This window comes from Peromyscus eremicus, chromosome 11 (assembly GCF_949786415.1).
Source record: "Peromyscus eremicus chromosome 11, PerEre_H2_v1, whole genome shotgun sequence".
Lineage (NCBI taxonomy): Eukaryota > Metazoa > Chordata > Mammalia > Rodentia > Cricetidae > Peromyscus > Peromyscus eremicus.
The window spans coordinates 57,332,611-57,356,625 of NC_081427.1; the positions used below are offsets into that span (position 1 = coordinate 57,332,611).

The 24,015-nt window shown below is 48.2% G+C and overlaps 1 protein-coding gene across 1 annotated transcript in view; it reads left to right on the forward strand.

Annotated features, from left to right (window-relative positions):
* The window catches only part of Pde8b (phosphodiesterase 8B), a 98,491-nt gene that overhangs the window by 31,551 nt on the left and 42,925 nt on the right, over window positions 1-24,015 (forward strand). Inside the window, 4 exon segments of the mRNA XM_059276300.1 lie at window positions 1,568-1,646; window positions 5,280-5,420; window positions 6,925-7,013; window positions 8,964-9,024. Coding sequence (XP_059132283.1) covers window positions 1,568-1,646; window positions 5,280-5,420; window positions 6,925-7,013; window positions 8,964-9,024 — 370 coding nt within the window.

The following is a 24,015-nucleotide window of genomic DNA, read 5'->3' on the forward strand; positions in this document are numbered from 1 at the left end:
CCGAGCTCGATCTAGACCAGGTGTCTGTTTTGATAAGCCTGTCTCTTGCTTGCCTCTCAAGAGGCAGTGCAGTGATGGTGGTGATAACAATCTCAGCATCCTCTTTTGATGCTTTGCTGATTTTATGGAACATGTTTACAAACACGGTGGTGGTGGTGGTGGTGGTGGTGGTGGTGGTGGTGGTGGTGGTGGTGGTAGTGGTGGTGGTAGACAGTATGCAGCACACAGTAATTGGGTGGGCAATCAGAATGAAGAAATGACCTGCAGGGATGAGGATTGTCAGTGGCATCAGGAGAGTCCCATTCTCTGCCCCGCTGACCAGAGCATGGATGCTTGTCTTACCTACCCCGTATGCACATAGCCTCATCTCTGCATCCATAGAAACAAGCATCATCCTTCGGTGTGCTGAGGTCCTTCTGCCTGTGGGCTGGTTGGCTTGCTGTGGCTGAGTCCCATTCGGATAGACTCAAGGGAAGAAGATAGGCTACAGTTAGTTTTTCTTTCCTCTGGAGGCTTTTGCAAGCCTCAGAGAACAAAGCCCTATGACTCTGTGACCTTACAAGTAGTAATACCTACCACACTGTATTCTTCCGTATGTGGTCCCAGGTGCTTTGAGAAATGCCTGCATAAGTCATCCATCGCTCCGGCTGTTACAAAACCCCATGAAATACATATTCTTACAATAATTCTGTAGATGGGGAAAACAAGGACAAGCAAAACTGGAAGCTGCCCAGAATCCTGTAGCTGGGAAAACACAGTCCAGTTTCACCCAGGGCACTGTCATTTTCCTAACAAATAGGTCAAAGTGGCAGCAAATTACACTCTCTCATGGTAGGAAAATAACAGTGAAGAATTTGCCCTGCAAGAAGTAATATACATCCCATAAATCAACATTTTCCTTTTTTAAATTTTTCTCTCTGCACCGTGTAAGCAAACCTTCCCTGGGATTCTCTAAACAGTCCATCTAAATAGCAGGTGGTTGTTGTGTTGGCTAGTACAGAACTTTAATGAATTTGGAGTTGTTTTCTATTGGGAAGCTAGTTAAATGAAAACCACAATTGAAGTCTGATTTCTAATATCTCAGATACACAGGGGAGGTCAGCCCGGAAGGAGCCGGGTAGAAAGCTGTACAGGCGCGGAGAAACTGGACAAGGGGGGTTCGGAGCCACCTTCCTCTCCTGCCTTTCTTCATCCCAGTGGGTGTGGCTGTCGGCCAAGTAGCATTGCAAGCCCAAGAAAAAGACAAATGTTTCTCTCTGTGTTGCAAAAGGTTAGAATACCTCAAGGTCAGTTCGGGCCAGGCTAGGGTCTTCTAATTGATGGGAACTTGACCTTCTCCGTGACCATGACCGTGGCCATACTGCAGCATTGCACGTTGTATTGAAATGTCAAGACTTGAGGGAATCCAGTCATCGGGTCATAACAGTAACAGGGAACATTTACAGCACAGTAACATTGATAGTAAATGTAACAGTGCCAGTGACTCTGGGGTCTGTGTATGTTGCTAAATTAACAAAGTTCAGAGGATGTTTGTATACAACTAACCCTCATCTTATGCATCTTTCAGGGCCTGTAATTCAGTGTTTACAGCGTTAGACCACTGTCACGAAGCCATAGAAATAACAAGTGATGATCACGTGATTCAGGTATGGGAAGAAGCTCTTTGCATCATTAAAACCAAAAAAAAAGAGCCTTTTGGGTTCTATCCACCTCTTTATTTCAAATGCTTTCCCATAATTTTCACATATTTGCATATTTTTTTTGAAGAAAGGAAAATCAGTGTATGAGATGACTACTGATAAACTTAAGAACTAGCTATTCAAAGGAGAATAAAAGTTATTTTATAATTTATTATTTTTAAAGTGTATGTGTGTGCGTGTGCACGCTTGTGTGTGTATGGGAACATGTATGTGGGGGTGCTGCTGTAGAATCCAGGAGACGGTGTTGAGCTCGAGTTATGGGCAGTTGTAAGCTGCCCAGTGTAGGTGCTGGGAACTGAACCCAGGTCCTCTAGAAGAGCAGCCAGAGCTCTTAACCATTCTCTCTCTAGCTCCCATAGGAGAAACTTATTCAGATCAGAACTTGTTATTTCCTGGGTAGAGGTGGGAGAAAATTTTGGGCCATCTGTAAAGACAGTATTCACGCAGGGTTGTTGAACAAATGCTTGTAAGTGGCTATGGGGGTAGAATACTTGAAAGAAACCATTCACCTGCCATTGGGGTTCTATTATAAAGCACTTCAATACTAATGCAATCTTCCTAAAGAGGTGCATCTTTTACGTGCCGCAAAGAGTACTCTGAAATGTATCCAGTCTACTGATTAGTCCTGGCCTGGCTCAACTGGTATGCATCGGTCATTGAGGAGCTCTTGCTTTCATCAGTGACCAGCACACCACGGCCCCTGTGGCATCGACCTCCTTTTGAACCCTCTGACGTCCCCAGTGTGCACAGAGGCATGCCTTGCTCCTATTCCAGGGCCCACACCTCGTCCCCATCATGAGCAGTTTCATTAAATAGTCTCAGCTCAGTTCTGTACCTTTGAAAGGCAGCTGAGGATACGGAGACCTAGCGAAGGAGAGGACTGTATACAAGGAAGGAGCAAGCCGTGAGTGCTGACGTCAAATTACTTAGCCCTATTTCTGACTCCTAAGCCTGCCTGCCTGGCTTCATTTGGGGCTATATGTCAGAATATATTTGACTGTCCCTGGGAATAAAACCGGAGGCTTCTGGACATTGCTGGCTATGTGTACACTTCCTACCCACTGCTCCGTATACTAAACCACACAGAAAGCTGGGCTCAAGCCCCGTGCTCATGTGCAGACAGTTCTGCTCGTGAGACGTGGGCTTTGCATCTCCCTACTTCACGGTGGGAAACTGGGCTGTGATTCAGAACTGATTAGAAGTAGCCCTGCCCTCCCATGCCTTCTCCACCCTGAACAGGAACCGAGTCCTTCACCCCATGGCCACAATTTGTGCTTAGCAAACTTGAATCCCCGGGAGAAGTGAGGAGGTGATGTATCACATGACATACATCATCCCCTCGCTCCAGTCTCTTCCGTGGACAGAAAGAAATGAGTGTGAGGCTAGCTGGTGCCCACACAGGGGAAGCCGCTGTGCTGAAAGGGGACCTTGGATCCTGAAATAAGTTGTCCCAGCTAAAGGAAGGAAGGAGAAGCAGAACAGAGGACGTCACGTGGAGGGGACACTCAGCTGACCCTCACCTGGGTTTCAGGATAACACATCAAGGACACATACGTTATTGATTCACATCAGAGCCCCATCTCAGGGCACTGGAACAGATGGCCGTGTGTCTGTGGGCATCGGTGATACACTTCAACTTTAGAAACAGCCTCTTACGTATCAGTCTATCTATCCCTGCCCCTCTACGCCTCCTTCCACGTGAACCATCTATCTGCATTGGCTCTGAAAACATTCGCATGTGCTTCCCATGTGCTGGCACAGTTGTTAGCATTTTATACTCATCGATCTCTTGAAAACAACCCCGGGAGCCAGGAAGTGTTATTGCAGTTGGAAAACAAAAACAAACAAAGAACAGAGAGAGGAGCAGAGAAATGGCGTCATCTCCTAATGGTTCTGAAGGGTTTGAGTTTAGGTGCATTGGCTCCGATCATGTCTGTTAGGCTTCTGGATTCTGAGGTTCCAGGATCCCCAACGTAAATAAGAACTATAACCATTACTCAGATTACAGAATGGGAGAACAGAGTCCAGACATCTGACAATGTAGGAGACAATCGACAGATCAGGAAAAGAATAAACTCTCTAATGTACCCATTTACCCAGTGGGTGCCTGCTGAAAATGTGTCTCCAAACACAGCTCTAGCTTGAGGATTTGAGCTCATACTTGAGGATTTCAGCATGCGATGAGAAAGACAAATTTCAAGTTCTATGTGATCCATTAGAATTAACTACACAGAAGTCCGTGGGAGCCCTTAGGAATGGTACCAACTCAAGGTCAAAGAAGGCTTCCTGGAGGAAGAGGCACATTGGAGTTGGTGGGGGGAGAAATGAGGAAGGGCTTTCTCAGCAGACAGAGAAGGTAAGGGAAAGCCTAGAGGGAGACGTGCTACCAGCTCAGCCATGATGGGAGTGATTCCTGCCATGCCCAAGGATGGCAGTGCCTGCCCCATGGAAGTGCTAGGCTGAGAGGGATCTGGAGGTCATGAAGATGGTGTCAGGACTTCCTCCTCCTCCTCAGCCACTCCCATAGTGCCTGATAGCCAGAGATTCCTCCACATCTCTTCAGTTCCTAGGGCTGATGGGTTCATAGAAGCTTTGCTCCCATGGGAATACCCTCCCCCGCCGCCCCGAGTGTCTCTCCATTACCCACTTCCTGATGAATTACCCTAGCCAAGAGGAGAGTAGAAATGGCTAGTGAGAATGTTTCTGAAGCAGCAGATGGATGGAAAATTTTCCCAGAGCCACTGTTGACCCAGGTGCAACGTGCTCACATCGGCCGCCACTTGTTCCCTCGGCGGCTGCGGCTGCTCATGTGGTGACTGTGATCTTTAAAAAGAAATTGGTGGAGAATTGGAGCCTGGGGCCAGATAAGGCCGTCGCTCCAACTCCCAGAAGCCCCTGCAGAAGTTGGCCAGTGACCCTCTGAATCGGTTGACCTCCGAGTGCACCGCGGGCATCCTCTCTCCTTGCCCACCCTAAACCCAGCACTGAAAGAGCATGTCCTGGCCCTATAGGCTGACTGCATTTGTTATCCACATTAGGTCCAAGTGCTCCCAACCATAGCATTGATTGATTGATTGATAGGGAAAGTGGAAAGGCACGTAACGACAGACAGCTGCTTTGCACAGTGTGACTTACGAGATGCAACTTGATGACTAGTATGTGTTGGCTTATTTGTTATTTAGTGATGCCAGGGGACCTTATATGTGCCAGGCAAGCACTGTGCCACCAAGCCACAAAACCAGCCATCCTCCTATTTCTGATTTCCTATGAGGGAGGGGTTCCTGATTTCATAAGGTGGTGGACAGCCAATAAGATCTGCCAGAGACCGGGGCTATTAGCTGAGGGGCTTCCTGCCCCTTTCCTGCTGAGATTTCTTTGCGTCTCTCATAGAGGACCGGGATGTCAGGTGAATGAATAAACTGCCGTATATGTGAAGGTACCGCTCCTACCAGATGAAGGAGGAGGGGCCTGCAGCGCTGCATTAGAGAGCCTTGTCCCGGGGATCTTTGGCTCTGTGTACCTGTGTCCCCACAGCCTCCCTGTAGGGCACACTGATCTGTGACCCCCTCCTCCTCACAGTATGTCAACCCCGCCTTTGAGAGGATGATGGGCTACCACAAAGGGGAACTTCTGGGGAAAGAGCTGGCTGACCTACCTAAAAGTGACAAGAACCGGGCAGACCTCCTGGACACCATCAATACGTGCATCAAGAAGGGAAAGGTGGGTGGAACCAACAGCTCGCCCACACTCCTCCCTTAGCGTCCCTCCCCCCATCCCCCTGGATGTTTTAGTTTTTTATCTTTAAGACTGACTTCTTTGGTAGCATCAAAGTTCCATGAAAGAACTTCAGTTTGCAAAAGGAGTTGACGGGTTGATTGTTGATGCCAACGTGATAATGCGGGAGCTGATTGTTTTCTGGACAGGTCACTTGACCCCTTGCATGGATAATATACCCCCACCAGCCTAGCACTGCATCCCTGAGCAGGGTTCTACCCCAGGTAGCTGCTTTCCACTCTTACTGGTGTTTGCTAGGCGGGGCTGGAAGGACCTGAGCTCCCCACTGACTGGTAGGTAGGCCCTGTTGATTTAATCGGCTTATCTTCCATCTTCCTACTGCTCTCTTTACTCACTCCTGTAAACTATCCATGGGTAACTCTTCTTCCCCAGCCTTCCCTGCCCCAACTGCTGTATTTTTCCGCTTCTTCTCGGGGAGGTGACGGGACAGTGGAGGTGAGAGAGATGTTTCCTGGGTAGTCGCTCCCCTCCCTCAGAGCTGCAGCGACCTCTTGCTTCTTCTGAGGCGTCTAATGCTTCTTCACATGGCTTGGCTGTCTTCTTCTTTGCGTTGTGCAGTCGTTAAGCATCGTCTTCACTGGAGATGGGAGCGCTAGCCGGGATACAGTAAATCTGGACTATAAGAAGGTCCACATTACTTGTAAAATCAGATCTATTCGACTTGAAAATGAAACAGGATATTGTAAACTACTCCATATTTTTTTTTTGCCAAAATAACCCAGCCACATGTAGCAAACACTTTTTATCCACTTCATATACAAGAGAAAGCAAAATATGGCTGCAGGAAACCTCAGTTTCAGAGTTATCTACGCCCTTCCAGAAACAGTGGAGAAAACTCCCCACCCTGAGGCTTCCTGCCTCTTTATTCCGGCCTAGTTCCCAGGGTCCTGTGGCAGCAGGAATCTTCTCCTTCCCTTGGTACCATCTTATGGAAACTGCAAGGGACCATAGTGACTCTTGGGTGGGAGGCCCCTAGGAACCCAGAAAGCTGAGGCATTTAGAGAAGGATAAAAGAATTACACAGTTATAAACAGATCCTTTGTTTCCCTGTGTGGGCAAGGTAGTTGGACTCTCTGAGCCTCAGTTTACCCATCTGTAAGTTAAGAATGATAGTATCAGGCCCATGGGTTGTTGTGAAGATTTTGAGACTGGCTACTGAACTCTGACACGGTGGCACCCTGAGGGAGCTCCAGCTGGTGTGTAGCCAGCTGTCCTGGAACTCGGGATAGGCAACTTGGTGGTGCACACGCTGGCCTGGGGCTCTTACACCTTGTGATCTTGATAACGTTGTTGTGGGTACAACCGTACAGCAGTTTGGTGACGTGTAACGGAAGTCCGTGGGAAGTGCTGACTGAGCCTGTAAAGACGCAGTGGGGGAGCAGCTGTGGTCTCGACAGGAGGATCTCAAGAGCTCTCTTTGTCCATGTAGGAGTGGCAGGGGGTTTACTATGCCAGACGGAAATCCGGGGACAGCATCCAACAGCACGTGAAGATCACCCCAGTGATTGGCCAAGGAGGGTGAGAGCAACCTCTTCCACTCTTTCTGCTGCAGATAAGGACTCAGGCCCTCGGGGGCACTGTCTGGCATGCTGAAATGCCATTGCAAGGTGCAGGACGAGACGCACAGTAGCATTTGCCCTGTCTGACGTGGCCGGCAGCAATCTCCAGACATGGTTTCCCTCTGCCCCCACCCATCTCCTGTTCATGGTCTTTCATGTGGCATCAGCCCTCTCCCCAGCTATCCACCTGCTCATGAATGGCCCCATTGTCCCCAACGCCTCTCAGGGGCTCTGGCTGTCCTTCCCCTCGGCAAGTGAACAGCGGCCAGCACTACTGGCTTCTGCCCTCAGCCTACGGGTGCCGACCTTCTCTCTTTGAGGCCCCAGTTTGTTCCATATTGACTCTGAGCTCATGCGAGGTGTGCCAGATGGGACCGCTAACTATATCCCACTGATGAGCCTTGCAACCAGTATGAAGGTCAATGCTACCTAATGGTTTGACCTTGTAAGGGATATGTGATGTGTGACATATTGGTGAAGAAAAAAGGCAGTGGTTACCAGGAACCAGATAACCCGTGTCACATGTAGTTCCCAGGACCAGCTGAGTTCATTTCAGATCATCATGGGATTAGAAAACCAGCCCATGCCATAAGATCGCCCATCTACTCGAAGGTTGTTTCTCTCCAGTTTTCCTTGCTGGATTAGTTTGGAAATTGTTCTCCGGTCACTTGAGAGGCCACAGCCTCGTGTTACTTTTGTGTCTCCTCTCCGGCTGGCTTCTGGAGTCTGTGGGTCCCGACAGGCTCCTAAGCAAGGCTTGTCGACCATGGAGAGAGGCTGCCTGCTCCTGGGCGCTGGCTCAGCTTAGCAATCCCAACAGCAGCAGAGGCTGTCACATTGTCCTTATGGCCACCCTTAGACTGTCTTTTTGGGAAAAGGAAGCCGAGTCCTTTTCTGTGTGTTTGACAAGAATCGGTGGGTCATCAGAGTGGAGGCGACATGCTCTTGGCTGGTCAATCTCTATCAGAATAAATTTTTTTTCCTGATTTTTCAGATGAGGGAAAGACTTCCTTTTATCCAGATATGATTTTGTGTTATTTTCCCTAATTGTAGACAGTGAGCTCTCAGAGGCAGTGCCGATTAAAAATAGGGACATTTTTACCCCTTCTGGCTGGGTGATGTTCATACGATAGGATCCATCAGTGTTTACCCATGCTCTCGTCAGAGAATCCTCCAGGGTAAAGCGAACCAGGAAGAAGGAAGAGACAGGGAGGAAGGGGTGCTCAGAGGCATCTGGGGTGTGCAGTCCTATATCCTGTATTTCACTAGCTCTACTCCCAGGCGAGAATCTACCTCGAGCTGACTTGCATGGGGCTAGTGCACCGGGCGTCTTTTGTCCTATCCCCCCTTGTGATAATGAGCAAGACCACAGGCTAAGTTCCTGGGCTCAGTTCATGACTTTTTAATCAGAGGACTTTTTTTCCCCTGGCTGAAAAACAAATGAACAAAAAACAAAACAAAACAACAATGCCATCCTGCTGATGAGCCACAGCGTGCAGAGCAGTAGGATTAAAAGAACACCAGTGTCATCATTACAGTGACCCGTAGTGTGCCATACAGGATGTTTAAAAGAGAAACAGCCACCAGTGAAATTTGGTCCCTGTCCCAACGAGCCTTTTTGCTTTCCATGTAAGCAATGAGATATTTGGGTCCGCAGAATTAAAGCCAATGTTCCGTGACAGCATGTCAGTCTCTCCCGAAGAGATCCAGGAGTCAGCCTGCAGTCCGGGAGGAAGGTGTGGCCACACCAGCTGGGGTTGCAGGGAGGCCAGGCTTCTGGAGGAGAAGGAGGTTTTGTGGCCAGGCCTGCACGGGGAAGGGCCTGGAGCTCAGCTTTGTCGTGTCCATGTGCTGCTGCCTCACCGCATCGTCTTCTTCCTGACTAATCCCTGATTGTTTATGTTATCAGGAAAATTAGGCATTTTGTCTCCCTCAAGAAGCTGTGTTGCACCAGTGACAATAACAAACAGGTACGGTATTCAGTGTCCTCTGCCGCCCGTCAGCTTGCCCGTGCGTCACGCTCGCCCCGTTCTCTGCTTGTCTTTCTTCTCCATAGTTTCCTGTAATTGCTATCGAAGGTGTGTGGGGAGACCTCTGGCAGGCATTTTTTTTTTTTAATCCTGTTGTCCACAAACCTGTCTCACTTTGTTAGGCATGTGCTTTGGTTATGCTATGCCTCACGGCTCTCTCCAGGCTAATACGTTTTATGGGAACATAAGATTCTTCCTCAAAACCAAAAAGGAAAAGGAAAAAAATGTTCCGTTTCCTATCTTCATTTCTTAAACAAATGAAAAGTATCTATGCATGTGAGCATTCACTCCTCCAGCTCGCAGCCAAAATAAGAACCGTTCCAAATTAGTACTGTGATCCCCCCCCCCCTTACATTACATCATGGAGAGCAGTCAGTGCATTTTGAGTGCTGTCTTCTGAAGTAACAGAAACTTAGCAAGCTTTTAGTTTTAAGAATGTTTTAAGGGAGTCGGGAGGTGGTGGCACATGCCTTTAATCCCAGCCCTCAGGAGGCAGAGGCAGGAGGATCTCTGTGAGTTCGAGGCCAGCCTCGGCTACAAAGCGAGTTCTAGGAAAGGCGCAAAACCACACAGAGAAACCCTGTCTCGAAAAACCAAAAAAAAAAAAAAAAAAAAAAAAAAAAGAGAGAGAGAATGTTTTAAGGGAGTTTATAACGTTACAGTATTGTGTGAACTATTTTTATGAGATTTATATTTTTACTATTTGATCGTGTAGTTTCCATCTCCTACCTTATAATTTATGGACTATGACGTACGAAATAAATACGGTTATCAATGAGCTACTTTTAATGCATAAAATATGACGTTTGACTTTGGCTTTCAAAGAAGGGACAAGAGTCTCTTAGGAATTTCGAAGGCCCCTGGGGTATAACCCATCCTTTTCTCACAGAGTGGGGACAATGGGGGGCAGGATGAGGTGTGGCCAAGTGAGGAGCTAAGCTGGCAGGCAGCAAGACAGAGGCCCCCAGGGCTCCTCTTAGAGAGGGGCAGAGGGGCTGAATCACATGACCTTCATGGAGCCCCAGATGTCAAAAGTATCTGTGGTATATGCTTGGCTCATAAGATTGAGTCCAACCCAAAATGCGTCTTTCCCCACTGAGAACCTAATGAGGGTCAGGAATGACTCTGTTAATAGCACACGGCCTTGGAGAGGAAGTGAATGGATTGTCACAGGGAAAAAGCGTCATCAGACGGCCATACTGAGGCACATCAGAGGAAGAATGAGGTTGGCATGGGAGACGATTAGCAGAGGGAGAGGGACATGTAATCCTGGTGTCCCTTTAGAGATGGACTTCTGTATACATGTGAAGCAGTGCACCATTTTCAGCCCCTGGACCCCCAGAGGGGACAGGGCGACTTAGTCCCATCCGTTCTCAGGCCAGAAACTAAGCAGGGACAACTCATGTCCAAAATCCAGCATGCTCTTCTCCCACAGAAGCTGTGGCAGAGGCTCCAGGTCAGGCTCTATGCAACGTCAAGGTCAGCTCATGGCCTTGCACTTTAGCAAGGGATGGAGCTGAAAGTCAGGCAGGTCCCATCTCTCCTCCTCACGCCCCTCCTTCCTGTCTTTCTCATCGAGTCTTCACTTCACAGTTTCCAGTGCCCCTGTTATCAGTCCCTGTATCTCCACATCCCCCACTTCTACCGGTCCTTCGTGGCTCAGCCCAAGGATCATGAGGTAGCACTGTCTTCCCCAGACCCCCAGAGCCCCTTCCTGGCTTTGTCTCCCTCCGCATTGTCATGGCTGTCTCTGTACTCAATGGCCCTCCCCTCTCCAGCAACGTCACTGGCCTTGTGTGCCCAGATGCCAGCACATAGTAGGCCTAGGGATGTTGGTTAACTTGGGGGCAGTGGAGTATCTCAGTCCTGGCCTCCTGTGAACCCTGCCTGCTGCCCACAGGGAGCGGGCAAGCCATTAGCATAGGATGCCAGGACACGGAGGCTGCCTCTCCTCTGCAGCTCTAAATAGAAACCCTTTGCCACCATGAATCAGTTGCTGTTCTGAGAAAAGTGAAAACACAGAGCTTGGATCCCCTGAGCCATTGACGTCACCTAATGGTGCTGCACAGGCCTAAGAGACTCTTAGATTTTCCAATAATAAAGCAACTTGTCCCTCTGGCTGGCTACAGTACTTTTCTTTATCCTCAAAGAAGGCTGAAGCCATGGAGATGGCTCCGGGCTGGGGAGGGCTCTGAGGGCAGAGCAGACTGTCTGCAGGCGTTCTGGGGTCCAGTCCTGACGTCAGAGTCAACCCGTGGGCTCCCATTTGAACAGGGAATGGAGCCGTGTGCCAGGCAGTTTACTTCTGGTCATGCTTGTCATCCGCGAAGATTCTTTTTTCATCTCTGAGCCCTGAGCTTTCTGCCAAGAGGCTGGAAAGCTCAGCAAGATGTGTCTGCCGCACATGCCTGCTCCCTTCACATATGCTGTCCCCAGAGCCTCACTAGACACATGTTCATCACGGGCACCCAGAAGCCATGGGCCAGAGACAGGTAAACAAAGTGTAGCCCAGAGGGAGAGAAACTTAAACTGGACAGGTACCAAACTCCAGGTCTGGGGAGGCTGGAGAAGGTATCTGTTGGGGCATGGAGGACCTGGGCCTTCAATGCCTCCAGTATTTACTGTCTGACTCTTTACAAGAAGGTATTTGCTGACCTCGATTCTAGAAGATAATTTTCTTCCCTGCATTTCCCACTTGCTTCGAGCATTCACAGCTTAGGTTTCCCAGACATTTCCCAGACTTACCCAGTCACACAGACGTTGGACATCCTTTTTCTTCACGTCACCCCTGCATCCTGTCTCAGAGCCCGTTGGTCTCTTTCTACTGCCACACAAAGCATGTAACATTCTAGGTCCCTTAATTCATTCTCACAAAGTCAGACTCCAAATAAGAAACCATGCATAAAGCTGCAGGAATCCAGCCCTGCACAGCCAGGGCCCAGGCAGATTTGAATAGGGGAGGGGCGTGGAAGCCATCACCCTGCCAACTGTTCCTGAACTGGCCCAGGGCCTGGCCTTGAGGCAGGAAGCCCGTTGAAAGCAGAGGGCCCTCTTCACTGCTGGTTCTCCACACCTGAGTGCTTGCTCGCTCCTCTCAGTCTTGACTGGGAAAATATGGTGAATGTAGTGATTGCAAAAGCCGATGTGCTTGAATCTGTGGGGAGAAAGCACTGGAAGCCAGCGTGAGGGAGGACAGGGCTGCAGTGTGCAGTATCCATCAGTCTTCTTGCAGCAGTATGACACATGGGGCCATGGAGGAGCCATTGGGGAGGAGCCTTTGTGTCCCATGCGACAAGGATGTAATTTCCTTAAAGAGTCAGGGAGCACAGCTCTCTGGAGAGAGCCTCCCACTCCACAGTGGGTATTTGTGAGGAGCGGGGAGAAAGCAGCCAGGCTCAGAAAAAATGTTCCGGCTGATGAACCACCCAGGTTGGCCGTTGATGGAGTACGGAAGGCAGGCCACTCTGGCCCAGTGTTACACAGTGCTTCACAGAACTAGACAGTGGGGTCCCTACTTCTAGAACCCCCTTGGCCCCCACCTCCACCTCCCTTCATGGAAGAACTCTTGTTTCCACTCACCTGACCTCGGAACGGAAAGCAGCTATTGAACCCAATAAGCTAGGCCACTTGGGAAACCTCAGTGCTTCTGCTACAATGAGACACCAGCCTGGGTGCTGATGCTTGGGGATCACAGTGTCAACAACACATCGTGGCCATCGCTCCCTCGAGAACGGTGGGGGAAGAAACGAGAGCTGAGGAGGCCAAGCCTATGATGATAAAACCTTACTTTGAGGTACAGATTAGTTTTTTTTTTTGGGGGGGGGCATTGCTAGAACTGTGAAGTCAGAATGTCCTCTAGGGTGGCCCCAGCACCCTCTCTTGTTTGAGATCTAATGGCCAAGGTGAGTGGCTTCAAGGCTCAGGGGCAGCAACTAGCCCTGGCTGATGGCTGACTCATCACTGGTCCAAGAGCAGAGTCTGTGCTGGGTTTAAAAGTCAAAAGGACTGTCTGGAGCATCGACTTCACCCTCCAGGCCTCTCCCTGCCAAACAGACTCCATGTTGAGTTTGACCCTTATATAAGACCGTTAATGTCCCACGTGGCATTACAAACAATATCTGCATATTCTTCAAGGTGCACACCCAAGTGTGACTCCTTACAGTTGAGGAAAGAAGGCTACCCTAACTTCAGTGGCCTCTGCGAGTGGCCACGCCCATTTAGGAGTGAGCTCTCTGTCACTGGTGTGCTACCACGAGGCAGAGTTTAGATGTACGTGACTTGCAGCAGGTGTCCCGAAATAGTTGTTGACATGTTTGGGAAAAGCCACTAAATCAACAACATGACCCACATTTTTCCATTTAGCTTCTGTATATATTTATTTATATGAAACTATTTGAGGAAAGGCCTCTGATGTTGGAACAGCACATTTTGAGCAGGCAACCCATGAGCACCGAGTGGAGTGCCTGGTAGCTGGAGATGCTGAGGGCACCAGACACAGAACAGGGAAGGGGCACACAGACGGGACCGTGGGGGCACTGTGGCTGCACCTGCAGGATTGTGGGCATGGAAGGTCTTGGCTCCAAGAGGAGAAACAGTTTTAGTCTGCTGGTGGAGGTGGCTGATAAGGCTGGTTGTGACGGGCTTTGTGAGGCTCCGTGGTCTGATGCCCGGAGAGTACATTGCCTAGCAAAGGGGAGGGTAACCTGAAGACACCTGAGGACCTCCACTGAGCACACTCGGGAGGTCATTGTTCAGGTAACGGTAGACCAGCATTATGGGATTAATCCACGGAGTCTATTTCATGATCAAAGGAATTTATATGGGGGTAAACTCACAACCACGGGAGATTTATCATAGGGTCCGGGAAAGCTGAGCTACGTCCCACACTGAACGGCTTGGTCCCAGATCTCAGCATTCTAAAACCACAAGGTAGCCAAGAGAGAGGGCATACATGCATCCCCGGTCTTAAGGGTCCTCGGTGGCCCCGCCCCAGGGGCAGGTACCTCAAGGTCATAGGCAGATGTAACAGCTACAGCTGTTACACTAGGGGCAGTGCTTCAGGGCACAGCTCGAACAGCTATCCATTACACTGGTAGACCGGCAGGGCGGCTCAGGCCTTGTGGCTGGCAAAGCAGTGTTGGCTGCTTTGAACAGTGATGGGGTTCCTTTGCCCCCTCTGTTCTTTCCTCATGACCTCTCTGTCACGTCACTAGATGTTTACAGGGCACTTGGACAGTGGTGGAAGATGAAGGAAAAAAATCAGAGAAGGAACTGTGAGTCTGAGCTGGCAACTACGTTTTGCCTCTGTGAGAACCCATACGTGGCCTTCCCAGTAACACCGTGCTCCCACAAGGAGGCTCCTCAAGGTGAGCCTTGGTAATGGAGACTGAAGCAGAGGGAAAAGTTAATGTGCCCTAAGAGAGATGAGACAGGTTGGAAATGGGTGTGAAACAGATGTAAGTGAGCGGTTTTGTAAAAGTCAATGTTCTCTGTTTATCTCTCGTGTGTTTAAGCAAACAAGAGTTAAGAGGCTGTGGTGGTGTTTGGGAAAGGAAGTCTTGGCTCTGAAATTTAACTTAAATTTCAAGGACTGCACTTTTATATGGTGTGTATCATCTGAACCATTATAAATTTCCACCCATTCCCTCAACCTGAAGCAAAGCTGGTCTTTATTAAGAAACTATTTGAATACAGATTTAAGCACAGACGTTAGGAGAAAGATTGGGAAGGGGCCAGACACAGAGAGACCGACTGACCTACAAGGTAAGGACCAGTGTTGGCTTCTCAAAGCAGTGGCTAAGACCTGAAAAATCTCAGAGTTTTGCTCACTGACTTTTTATGTAATGTATGGAAGCTTGTATTCTTGAAAAGCAGCAGCCAGTAACCAGCCTGCCAGGAGTCCTTCCCCTTCACAGGAAGGACCTGCTAAGGTCTGGACGTGTTACTCACTTCTTAATGTAAATGAAAATACCAGCTAACATCACACTGAAGCGCCACCCATCAGTTACAACTGTCACTTGGTCACATTACAGACCAGAAAAAAAAAATCAACAAAAGTATTTTGTAAGGATCAGTTGTTATAATTTACAATAGAATTTGCAATAGGAGTATTTTAATTTTCATAGTATTTAGAAATGGTGTGTTACATGCCTCTTTACAATCAGGGTCTGGGGAGTTTATAACTACACAGCTCAGATCTGTCATTGTGCTGAAAGGCCACCGCAGACCAGGTGTTGATAAGTGACAAGGATGTGTTACAATACAGTTATTTTTAAAAAAGTAGTCTTGGCCAGAATTCCTTGACTTCCGCTTTCTACCAGTAAGATTCGGATAGACTTAGTTAGATGACGCCACCTGCGTTTTGCAGTGAGCCTATGGTTAGACCTTGTCCTGCATGTCACTGTCATCCTCCTCCAGGGTCTGGTGCTCATTGTGAAGGCACTAGGAGTCCCCAGGACATCTAGGAAGCAAACGATGCATTTTTAAAGGGGATATGCCTGCCCATCTGCCCTCTGTCATGGAGCATCATAGGTCCCTGTGTCCCCAGCTCCTCTGTGATTGAACTCACTGAGTTGTTCTGACACTCCGTAGCCCTTGCTCTGTCAGCCCTCAGTTGTCCCGTGTCGTTTCCTGTCATCGTCACCGCAGCCCCCGTGAGGACATTGCCATCATTTTTGACACCTGAGAAAACTGAGGTTTGGAACAGTCAAGAAACGCATCCAGGTGTCACGCAGTGTAAGTGACAAAGCCATGTTGTCACCCCAAAGTAGTCAGAAGCATGGCTATAAAGGGATGCATGGGCTTGTTCGGAGCCTTCGTGGGGAGCACTAGCCACCCTCATTGGGAAGCAAGGGATGACGTCATGAGGAGATATTGATTGAGATGCAGGTTTGAAGTGTGGTTGGAATGTGTCTTTATGGGGAGGGTAGTCCCCTGCAGACACCAAAGGTAACTGGATCAAGAGAAGAGGGCATGGCCAGGCTTGGCTAGATCCCTTGCTGAGGGAGAGTGGGGAATTAAGAACTATGAACGTACGTGGGGCTCAGCCTAGGGCTACTCACAACCTTTGCCAGCTTCTCCACATGCCCTGCTGTAGGGGCTTCACGATCCTGACTGTTGTCTCTGGATGTTGGGACTGAAGGAAATCGCTGTGTGGATGTGGATGGGGCCCTAGCTCTGTGGTGTACATAAAAGAAGGTTCCTGTCAAGCCCTGTGGCGATGTGGAAGGCTGAGGGAGGGAGTTAGCGAACTAACTGTGCACAGAGGTCTCTCTGAGGGAAAGCTGGAGGCTTGGAGCAGCTCACGCCAGGTATCTTCGGGCATGCAGTAGCATATTGTCCCTGCTGACTGTGGCGTTTCAGAATTCATTCCGTAATGAGTTACCTTTGTGTTGCTGTGACCAGATACCTGAGGAGAAGCAAGGGAGGGAGGGCCTCTTTGAGCTCACAGTTTGAAGAGATACAGCCCACATGGAAGGAATGTTCCTCACCTCCTCACACCGTGGTAGAACAGGAAGAGGAGACAGGAGGTATGGCACGGCTCTATAAGACCTGCCTACCTCCAATGACTCACTTCCTCCAGGAAGCTTCCACCCCCTCCGGGTTTCCCAGTCCTCCAAAACCCTGTCACCAGCTGGGGACCCAGAGTTCACACACAGAGGGGACTGTTAGCTTTCAAACCACAGCACATTCCCATCACACTTCAGCCATGGGTAGCCAATCCACACCTGAAACCCCCACCATGGTGCTGCCTGCTCTTTTGCATAAAGTGTCTTTTGCTCCAACCGTAGCCAGCGCCTCACTCGGTACTGAGGATTATACACAGGCTTCATGCCCTTCCCTTATGTGTGACTCATTTAGATATGATTTCTAAAAACAAAATTCCAAGAAACATGCTCTCTTCCCGTGTCACTCATGGGAAAGGGAATTTGGATTGCTGCTGCTCCGTGGGTTTCTTCCGCTGCGCTGGGGAAATCTCGTGTTAGCCTCTCATTCTGGCTAATTAGGGGAACTGGGGTTCAGGGTGCGGCACAAGGACACCCAAGAAAGCTGTATGCATATACCTTCGCTGTGACCATCATGTCCCTAAAGCCAGAAGGAGTGACTTCTGTGGTACTTTTCCTTATTATTTGTTAGTCAACATCCGATGGCTGTGGGCTGGGAGGCCCAGCAGGTGTGACCTGTGTACTTGGGATAAGTAGGAGTAGAAGAAAGATTAGTTCCCATGGGTGCTTGCTGTTCCTTCCACAAGTGCTATGGGGTCCTTCACACCGTGCATGGACCAGACCTAAGGGGTGAAGAAGAGAAGCCGTGGATGATACACAACACTCCAGCTGCTTAGGGATTTGTGGAGGACCATAAGAAGGCATCCCGGGAAGAACTGTTGAGAGGACTTTAGGGACGTAGTTACAGGACACTGGCCCAGAGAGGAGCCAGGGCAGACCCAGGCTGCAGAGGTGGAGGCTCTAATGCAGCAGCTCTCGGCCTTGGCTGCAGCTTGCAATTACCTGGGAGAGTTGAAAACGACACAGTGGCGATGCCTGTGGCCCAGGGGCTCTGAGGGAGGGTGTCTGGGTGCAGGCTGGACAAGACAGTACCTGAGATTTTCCCAAGGGATTCCACTGGGCTGCCTGGGTGGAAACTCCAGGCTTAGAGGAACCTTGGCAGGATGTGATGAGGTGTGATCAGGTTATGTGAGTTCAGGGCATTTCCTGCTGGAGATGATGAGAGAGGGGGAGACAGGGGGAGAGTTTGACCAACAGGCCACAGCAATGTGACCTAACTAGTTTCTTCTACTTCCAGTGGGGAGTAGGCATTGAGAAAATGCCAGGAACAGGGACCCTAGTGTGACCATCTGTGTGCCTTCCTCCTGGGCCTTGGCATGAAAAATAACTTGTGGGGTAGATGTTTGCATTCAGGGAAATCTATGCTGCAGAGCGCCCAAGAACGGTTCCTGGGACCCAGGAGCCCTGTGCCATCCCACGGGCCTAAGAGATGAGCCCAGCCTGGGTTTCTGGAGCTGTCATTTGGCCTTACAGTGGGCCAGCATGGGAAGCTGCTCTTTTCTCTGAGCAGGTAAATGTCATGGATGAGACCCTGCCTGTGGTCCCGGCTGTGTCTCGAGCCCCCGGGAAGCATCGGGAAAGGGGGGGCTTTTGTTTGTAACGTCGCTTCTCCCTGGCCTTGGTTGCAGGTCCCAACATGTCCCTTTCTCCCAGGCCTGACTCGACAACACAGTCAGATGCCAAACCCACTCATCCCTCATCCCCCTCCAAGGCCGCTGTCTGATTCAGCCGACAGGTGTTTGGCTTTTTAATTTCTTTTCACCATGAATGTTTCATAGTTGGGATATATGACAGGGAAGAAAACGGCGCGGGTGGGATTTATTTAGTTTGCTGTTTAATTTAAATTTGAAAAATTCACCCATAACCCTTTGGGGCATTAAAACGATTGTTTTTTAAAATTATCTTTAATAAATCATTCTTTAGTGGGCTATGGGGCTGAAACTCCAAATCTTATTTCTCTGCCTGTCACTGCTGGGCTCCAGGTGACAAACTGCCTGCCCTATTATCTGCAGAAGCGCGGGATTCTGTGCACAGAGTCACACGGCACTTACTGAAATGATACGTCTGAGAGCCACACCGGTGGCTGATTTTGTCACTGTGCAAATGTCATAGCGTGTATGGGCTCAAGAGAGGGTCACACATGTCATCAGTTAGTATAATCTTCGGGATCGCTGTTGTATATAAATGGTCCAACACTGACAGAAACGTCGTGGCCGTTGACAGGAACATCCAGGTTCTGTCCCAGGATGGCACTTTGAGGTATAGGGGTGGTGTGGCCTGCAGGAAGGAACCGAGGAATAGCACAGTGAGCAAGTCTGCATATGCGAACCTGAGCCAGAGCTCTGCTGAATGCCTGCGTTCTTCCTGGGGGAAGCTGGAGAGCGGAGGAGCGCGTCCTACAGCCTACAACTCCTGCCTTATGCAAAGGGCTGTGTCCTTGTGGGTGAACTCATGAGCGCAAGTCCCGCAGCACACTTTCTGGCTGTGACCTTGGCCTCTGATTCTGGAAATTCATTTGGCAGCCTGGAGAGCTTTCTGTTTTCCTAAGCCTCCTAAGGGCCCCGAGTTGCAGTTTGGGCAAGGCAAGGGGGAGCGGGAAGCTTTGCACGGCCGTGACGGCCCATCCATCATTATTGTTGCTGAACCTGCACCCTGGCTACCATGATTGTTGGTTCCAGGGGACTGGCTGGGGCCAGGGAGGCTGGGGTAGACTTTGCAGCCTCTGTGTCCTTCCAGGAGAATGAGTAATTTCAGGTGTAGAAGTCACTTGGGTTCCTGGGAACTTGACCTTTAACCCTGTGTCTTCAGTAGCAGCATTTCCAGAAGAAAGTGTGGTTTCCTGTTTGGACTCTGACCCCCACATGTCTCTACCAGAAGAGTCTCTGTTTTCTCCAGAACCCTTGAGCTAAAGGCTCCCATCTTCCCTGGTGTACCCCACTCCCATCCAGTGTCATCCCTTCGACTTGACATTTAGACCATTTACTTTTTTCTTTAAGATTGAACCTGGCCCCTGAAGTCCCTGAGATCTGCCTGGGTCTTGAGTCCCAGCATACTGCCCCTTGGCCCTCCTGTGACCTGGCCTCCTCCTCCTCTCTCTCCACTCCAGCAGGCCGATCCATGTAGGACCCTGTTAGTTTCATGTCCGGATTCCCCTCTATGTATTCACAAGGAGATGATGGGTGCAGTCCTTGCCTCCGTGCCCGGGTCTTGGGTTTGGTTCATTTCCCAGGACCCCAACATTGCAGGAGAGAATGATCTAGTTTTTCCCATGAAGCGTGCCCTTTACAGTGAATGCTTGTCATTTGGGTGCCCCATACATATAAAGGAATCGATAGACTCTAAGTGTGCCTCTGCATGGCTCCTGACAATATGCATGCCTGTGTGACCCGACCCCTCACAAGGCAAAGCGTATTGCTGGTATTGTAGAAGTTTGCTCATTCCTCTTCCTCCTTTGATCTCTGCTCTTCCATCTTCTGGTTCACCCTCCACCCTATCATAGATTAAACAGTCATATAATATGTACATATTGTGTAAAGCATTTTTTATGTTTTTAAGAACTATGCTTTTTGGTATATGGGCTCCATACACCATACACTACTCAGTTTTTATCACAGAATAGTATTCCGTTGGGTGAATACATGCCGGTTTGTTTATCTGTTGTCTTATTGGTGGCACCTGAGCAGTTTCTATTCTTGGGCTATTACGAACAAACCTGCTATGAACATTCTTCCAAATGCTTTGTTTTTAAATGATTTTCATTTCCTTTGGGAGCATGCCCAGCAGTTTACTCACCAAACCACAGACTCGGTGCATGGCTGCTTTCTAAGAAATTTCCAGCTCTTCCCCCCAAGAAGTTCTATCATTTGACAGTCCCCAAGACAGTGAGCAGGAGAGGCCATGCACACTCTTGTCGAGAGTTGGTCTTGCTGTGAGCGCTTTTCGCCATTGGTAGGTGCGTTGGATTTAGTTTGTAAGTGTGTCTCCGCACAGTACCTGATGATGTGCGCACACTGGGGACCAGTGACTGAGAAGTTTTCCATGTGTTGCTGGTCTCTTCTTTATCAACTTTGTAAAGTGTCCATTGAAGGCCTTTGGCATTTCAATTAGGTTGTCTTTATTATTGAGTTGAACTACGTTATACATCAATCTACTGCCAGGTATGTTTGCTGTGTTTTCCTCTATTTTCATTTAACAATATTTTGTTGAATGTTTTTTAATTTGATGAAGTTTACTATGTCAGTGTGTGACAGTTAGGACTTTCTGTGGCCTTCTTTGCCTGTCCCCAAGTTCTAAAGATGTTGTATATTTCTTTTAAAGGACTAAAGTTTGGGCTTTTACATTTACGTATATATTGCATCTAGAATTGCTTTCATGGTGTCATCTGGGGTAAACTTAGTATCTGCCTTATAAAGATAACTGATAATTGAAACTCAGGCATTTATTGGAAGTACTTTCCTCACTGAATTGCTTTGGCATCTTCAGCAAGTAATTGCATAGTGCTGTCTGCCTCCAGACTCTGCCAGTGTGTTGCTCAATTTGTGAATCCATACACTAATTGCACACTTCTGCTCTCCTAACCACTGTAAGTCTCAGAGTCAGGTATTATAAGTTCTTCTGGTTTGGTTTCCTGTGTTCTTTGCATTTCTAAGTTTCAGAATTAGATTTGTAATGTTTACCCCCACAAGCATGCACTGGAGCTGTATAGAGCAGTTAGAGAAAACCAGAATTTAAGTATTGAGTCTTCCAGTCTATGAGCAGAGTATAGCTCTCCATTTCTTTAGAGTTTTGCTTTCTCTCTGAAATGACTACTTTGTGTGCATCCCAGAAATGTAGCTATGTTGTTTGGGAGCCTCCAAAACTGCCTGTTTGTTTTATGGTTCATTAGAAAGACTCAGAGTCTAAGGCAGTGGTACCATTTTATTACAGGGAGTGGATGGGAGAACAGAAAGCCATGGCAGGTAGAGCTGGGGGGACTCCTGGCCACGCCCACCTTGCTGCTCCTTCTCCAGCATGGGAAAGGACACATATGCAGTGTCATGAAGGGACTCAGCTTCTCGTTCTCTTTCATGTTACAATACTTTATAATTTCCTTTTAATTTCTTCCTTGGTCCATGGGCTATTTAGAAATTTTGGTTTGGGTTTGTTTAATTTCTAGATAGACATTTTCTAGATATTTTTCTGGAAATTCCTAATTTATTTCCATTTGTTGTCAGAGAACATACTTTGTGTTGTTTGAATCCACTTAAAAATTTTTGTTTGAGCCAAATGCAGGTCTATTTCAGTCAGCATTTCAAAAAGATTTATTTGAAAAGGCTGTGTTCCTCTTTTATTGGGTGGGATATTCTATCAATCTCAGTTAGGTAAAAGTGATTACCATATTCTTCATATCACCATCAGGAACAGGTCTATCATTTTGCCATTTGGTTTTTATATGTTCCTCTTTTGTTTTTATTTCTCTATTTCTTATACAGACTTTCTTTTACATTATTTGGACAATTTTTAAAATGTCATTCTTTGATCTTTTGCATTTGAGTTATATCTTATTTTTAATAACGCAGAATTATTGAGAATTGCTTAACAATACGGAGTTACTTAGAATTACCATACAACTTTAACATCCTACAGTGTTTTTTGTAACAAGAATCGCTAAACGGTCTTATTAATAGAAAACCCGGGGCCAGATATTGGGGTGAAAGCTGAAAGATCAGAGAAGCAGAACAGCCAGCCACTAGTTTACCTCTACGAAATCCTCAGCCTCAAGAGAGAGAGAGTTCCTGTTTCCTCATGCCTTCTATACCTTTCTGTGTCCTGCCATATCAGTTCCTGGGATTAAAGGTGTGTGTCATCACTGCCTGGTTCTGTTTCTCTAATGTAGCCCAGTGTGGCCTTGAACTCACAGAGATCCAGAAGGATCTCTGCCTCCCGAGTGATAGGATTAAAGGCGTGTGCCACCACTACCTGACCTCTGTGTCTAATTTAGTGGCTGACTCTGTCCTCTGATCCCCAGGCAAGCTTTATGGGGGTACACAATATATCACCAGTTTTTAACCTAATAGTCTATCAAACAACATAGAACATAAAGCCTTCATGTTGTAAGACCCAGTTGGCACCTATCCACCTATCTGTTATGCTGTAGTTTTCATATATATCTACATACATAGTAAACATCACCAGAAAATGTTATTATTTTTGTTTTCAACATACATGTTTTACAGAAATTCAGAGAAAAATACCAAGTATTTGCCATTCCCTGAGCACTGAAGTTTGGGGGAAAGGCAATGTGTATATTTGCTCTGTTCTTCCCTCTCTCTGGCTAGTTTTGTGCATTTGGGCAAATACCACGGCCATTCAGCCTCAGCCGCCTCCTTCTGTGACAAGTCAGTGGGATCCTTAGGTGCCTGCAGGCTTCACAGAACCATATAGTCTCACACACACCCTCTCCACTCTGGGCTCTCTAATTCGTGAGAAGTTTCATAGTAATGTGACATTTTAGACACTGAAGCTGTTGCCAAAGGACATAGCCAGTTTCTCCATCAATCCTTCAAAAATCACTGCCATGTATGTGAGGATTAGATGCAGGCAGAGCAATGTGGCCACTAACAAAGCCCCTGGCTGTATTTCTGGTCTCTCTGCTGGCAGTTTTGTTGCGAGGTGATGAACAGTGCCCTGGATTTATACCCACTGTCTTCTCCTCTCTTGCATAGAGCTCCTGAGCCTTGTCATGGGGAACAGTTTTATCCCAGAGGTGTGTTGTGTCTCATGGAGTGATGAAGGCTCAGCACATATAACTCCAGTAGACAGAGTCAGGGTGGACAGGTGGCCCATCCAAATGATCCCAAATAAATTATTACCCAGACAACTTTAACGAGAAGTTCTCTAATTCTTACTTTGAGGCATGAATTCTGAATGGAATCTTTTGGCATATTTTCAGCACAGTGGTGCCAATATCTGCAAAACTGAAAAGTTAGGATTTAAAGAAAAAAAGTGCAGCTCTACTTAAAGTCAGAATGCCACCTAATTGAGCTGGCTTCCATCTGTGATCCTGTCTCCCTCCCATCACCCAGGTCCCCCAAACTCGAGCAAGGAGGCTCTTGCTTGTGCTTGGGTGATGTTTTGTGTTTGGCAGGGGTAGAAATCCATCTGGGCTGCATGGGATTGATGTGATGTCTAGAGATTCTAAATGCTGTTCCATTCATGTTTTTGTTTCCCTTTGGGGGGTGCTGTCTGACCCCTCACATGCCTTCTTTTCTAGTGGGGCATTTCCAGAACAAATTGGATGGGCCATCACCATGTCCTAGTCTTTCTCGGCTGACGGTGTTGACCCTTGGACTGACTAGTCATGGCTGCAGCGTTCCAAGGAGCAAAT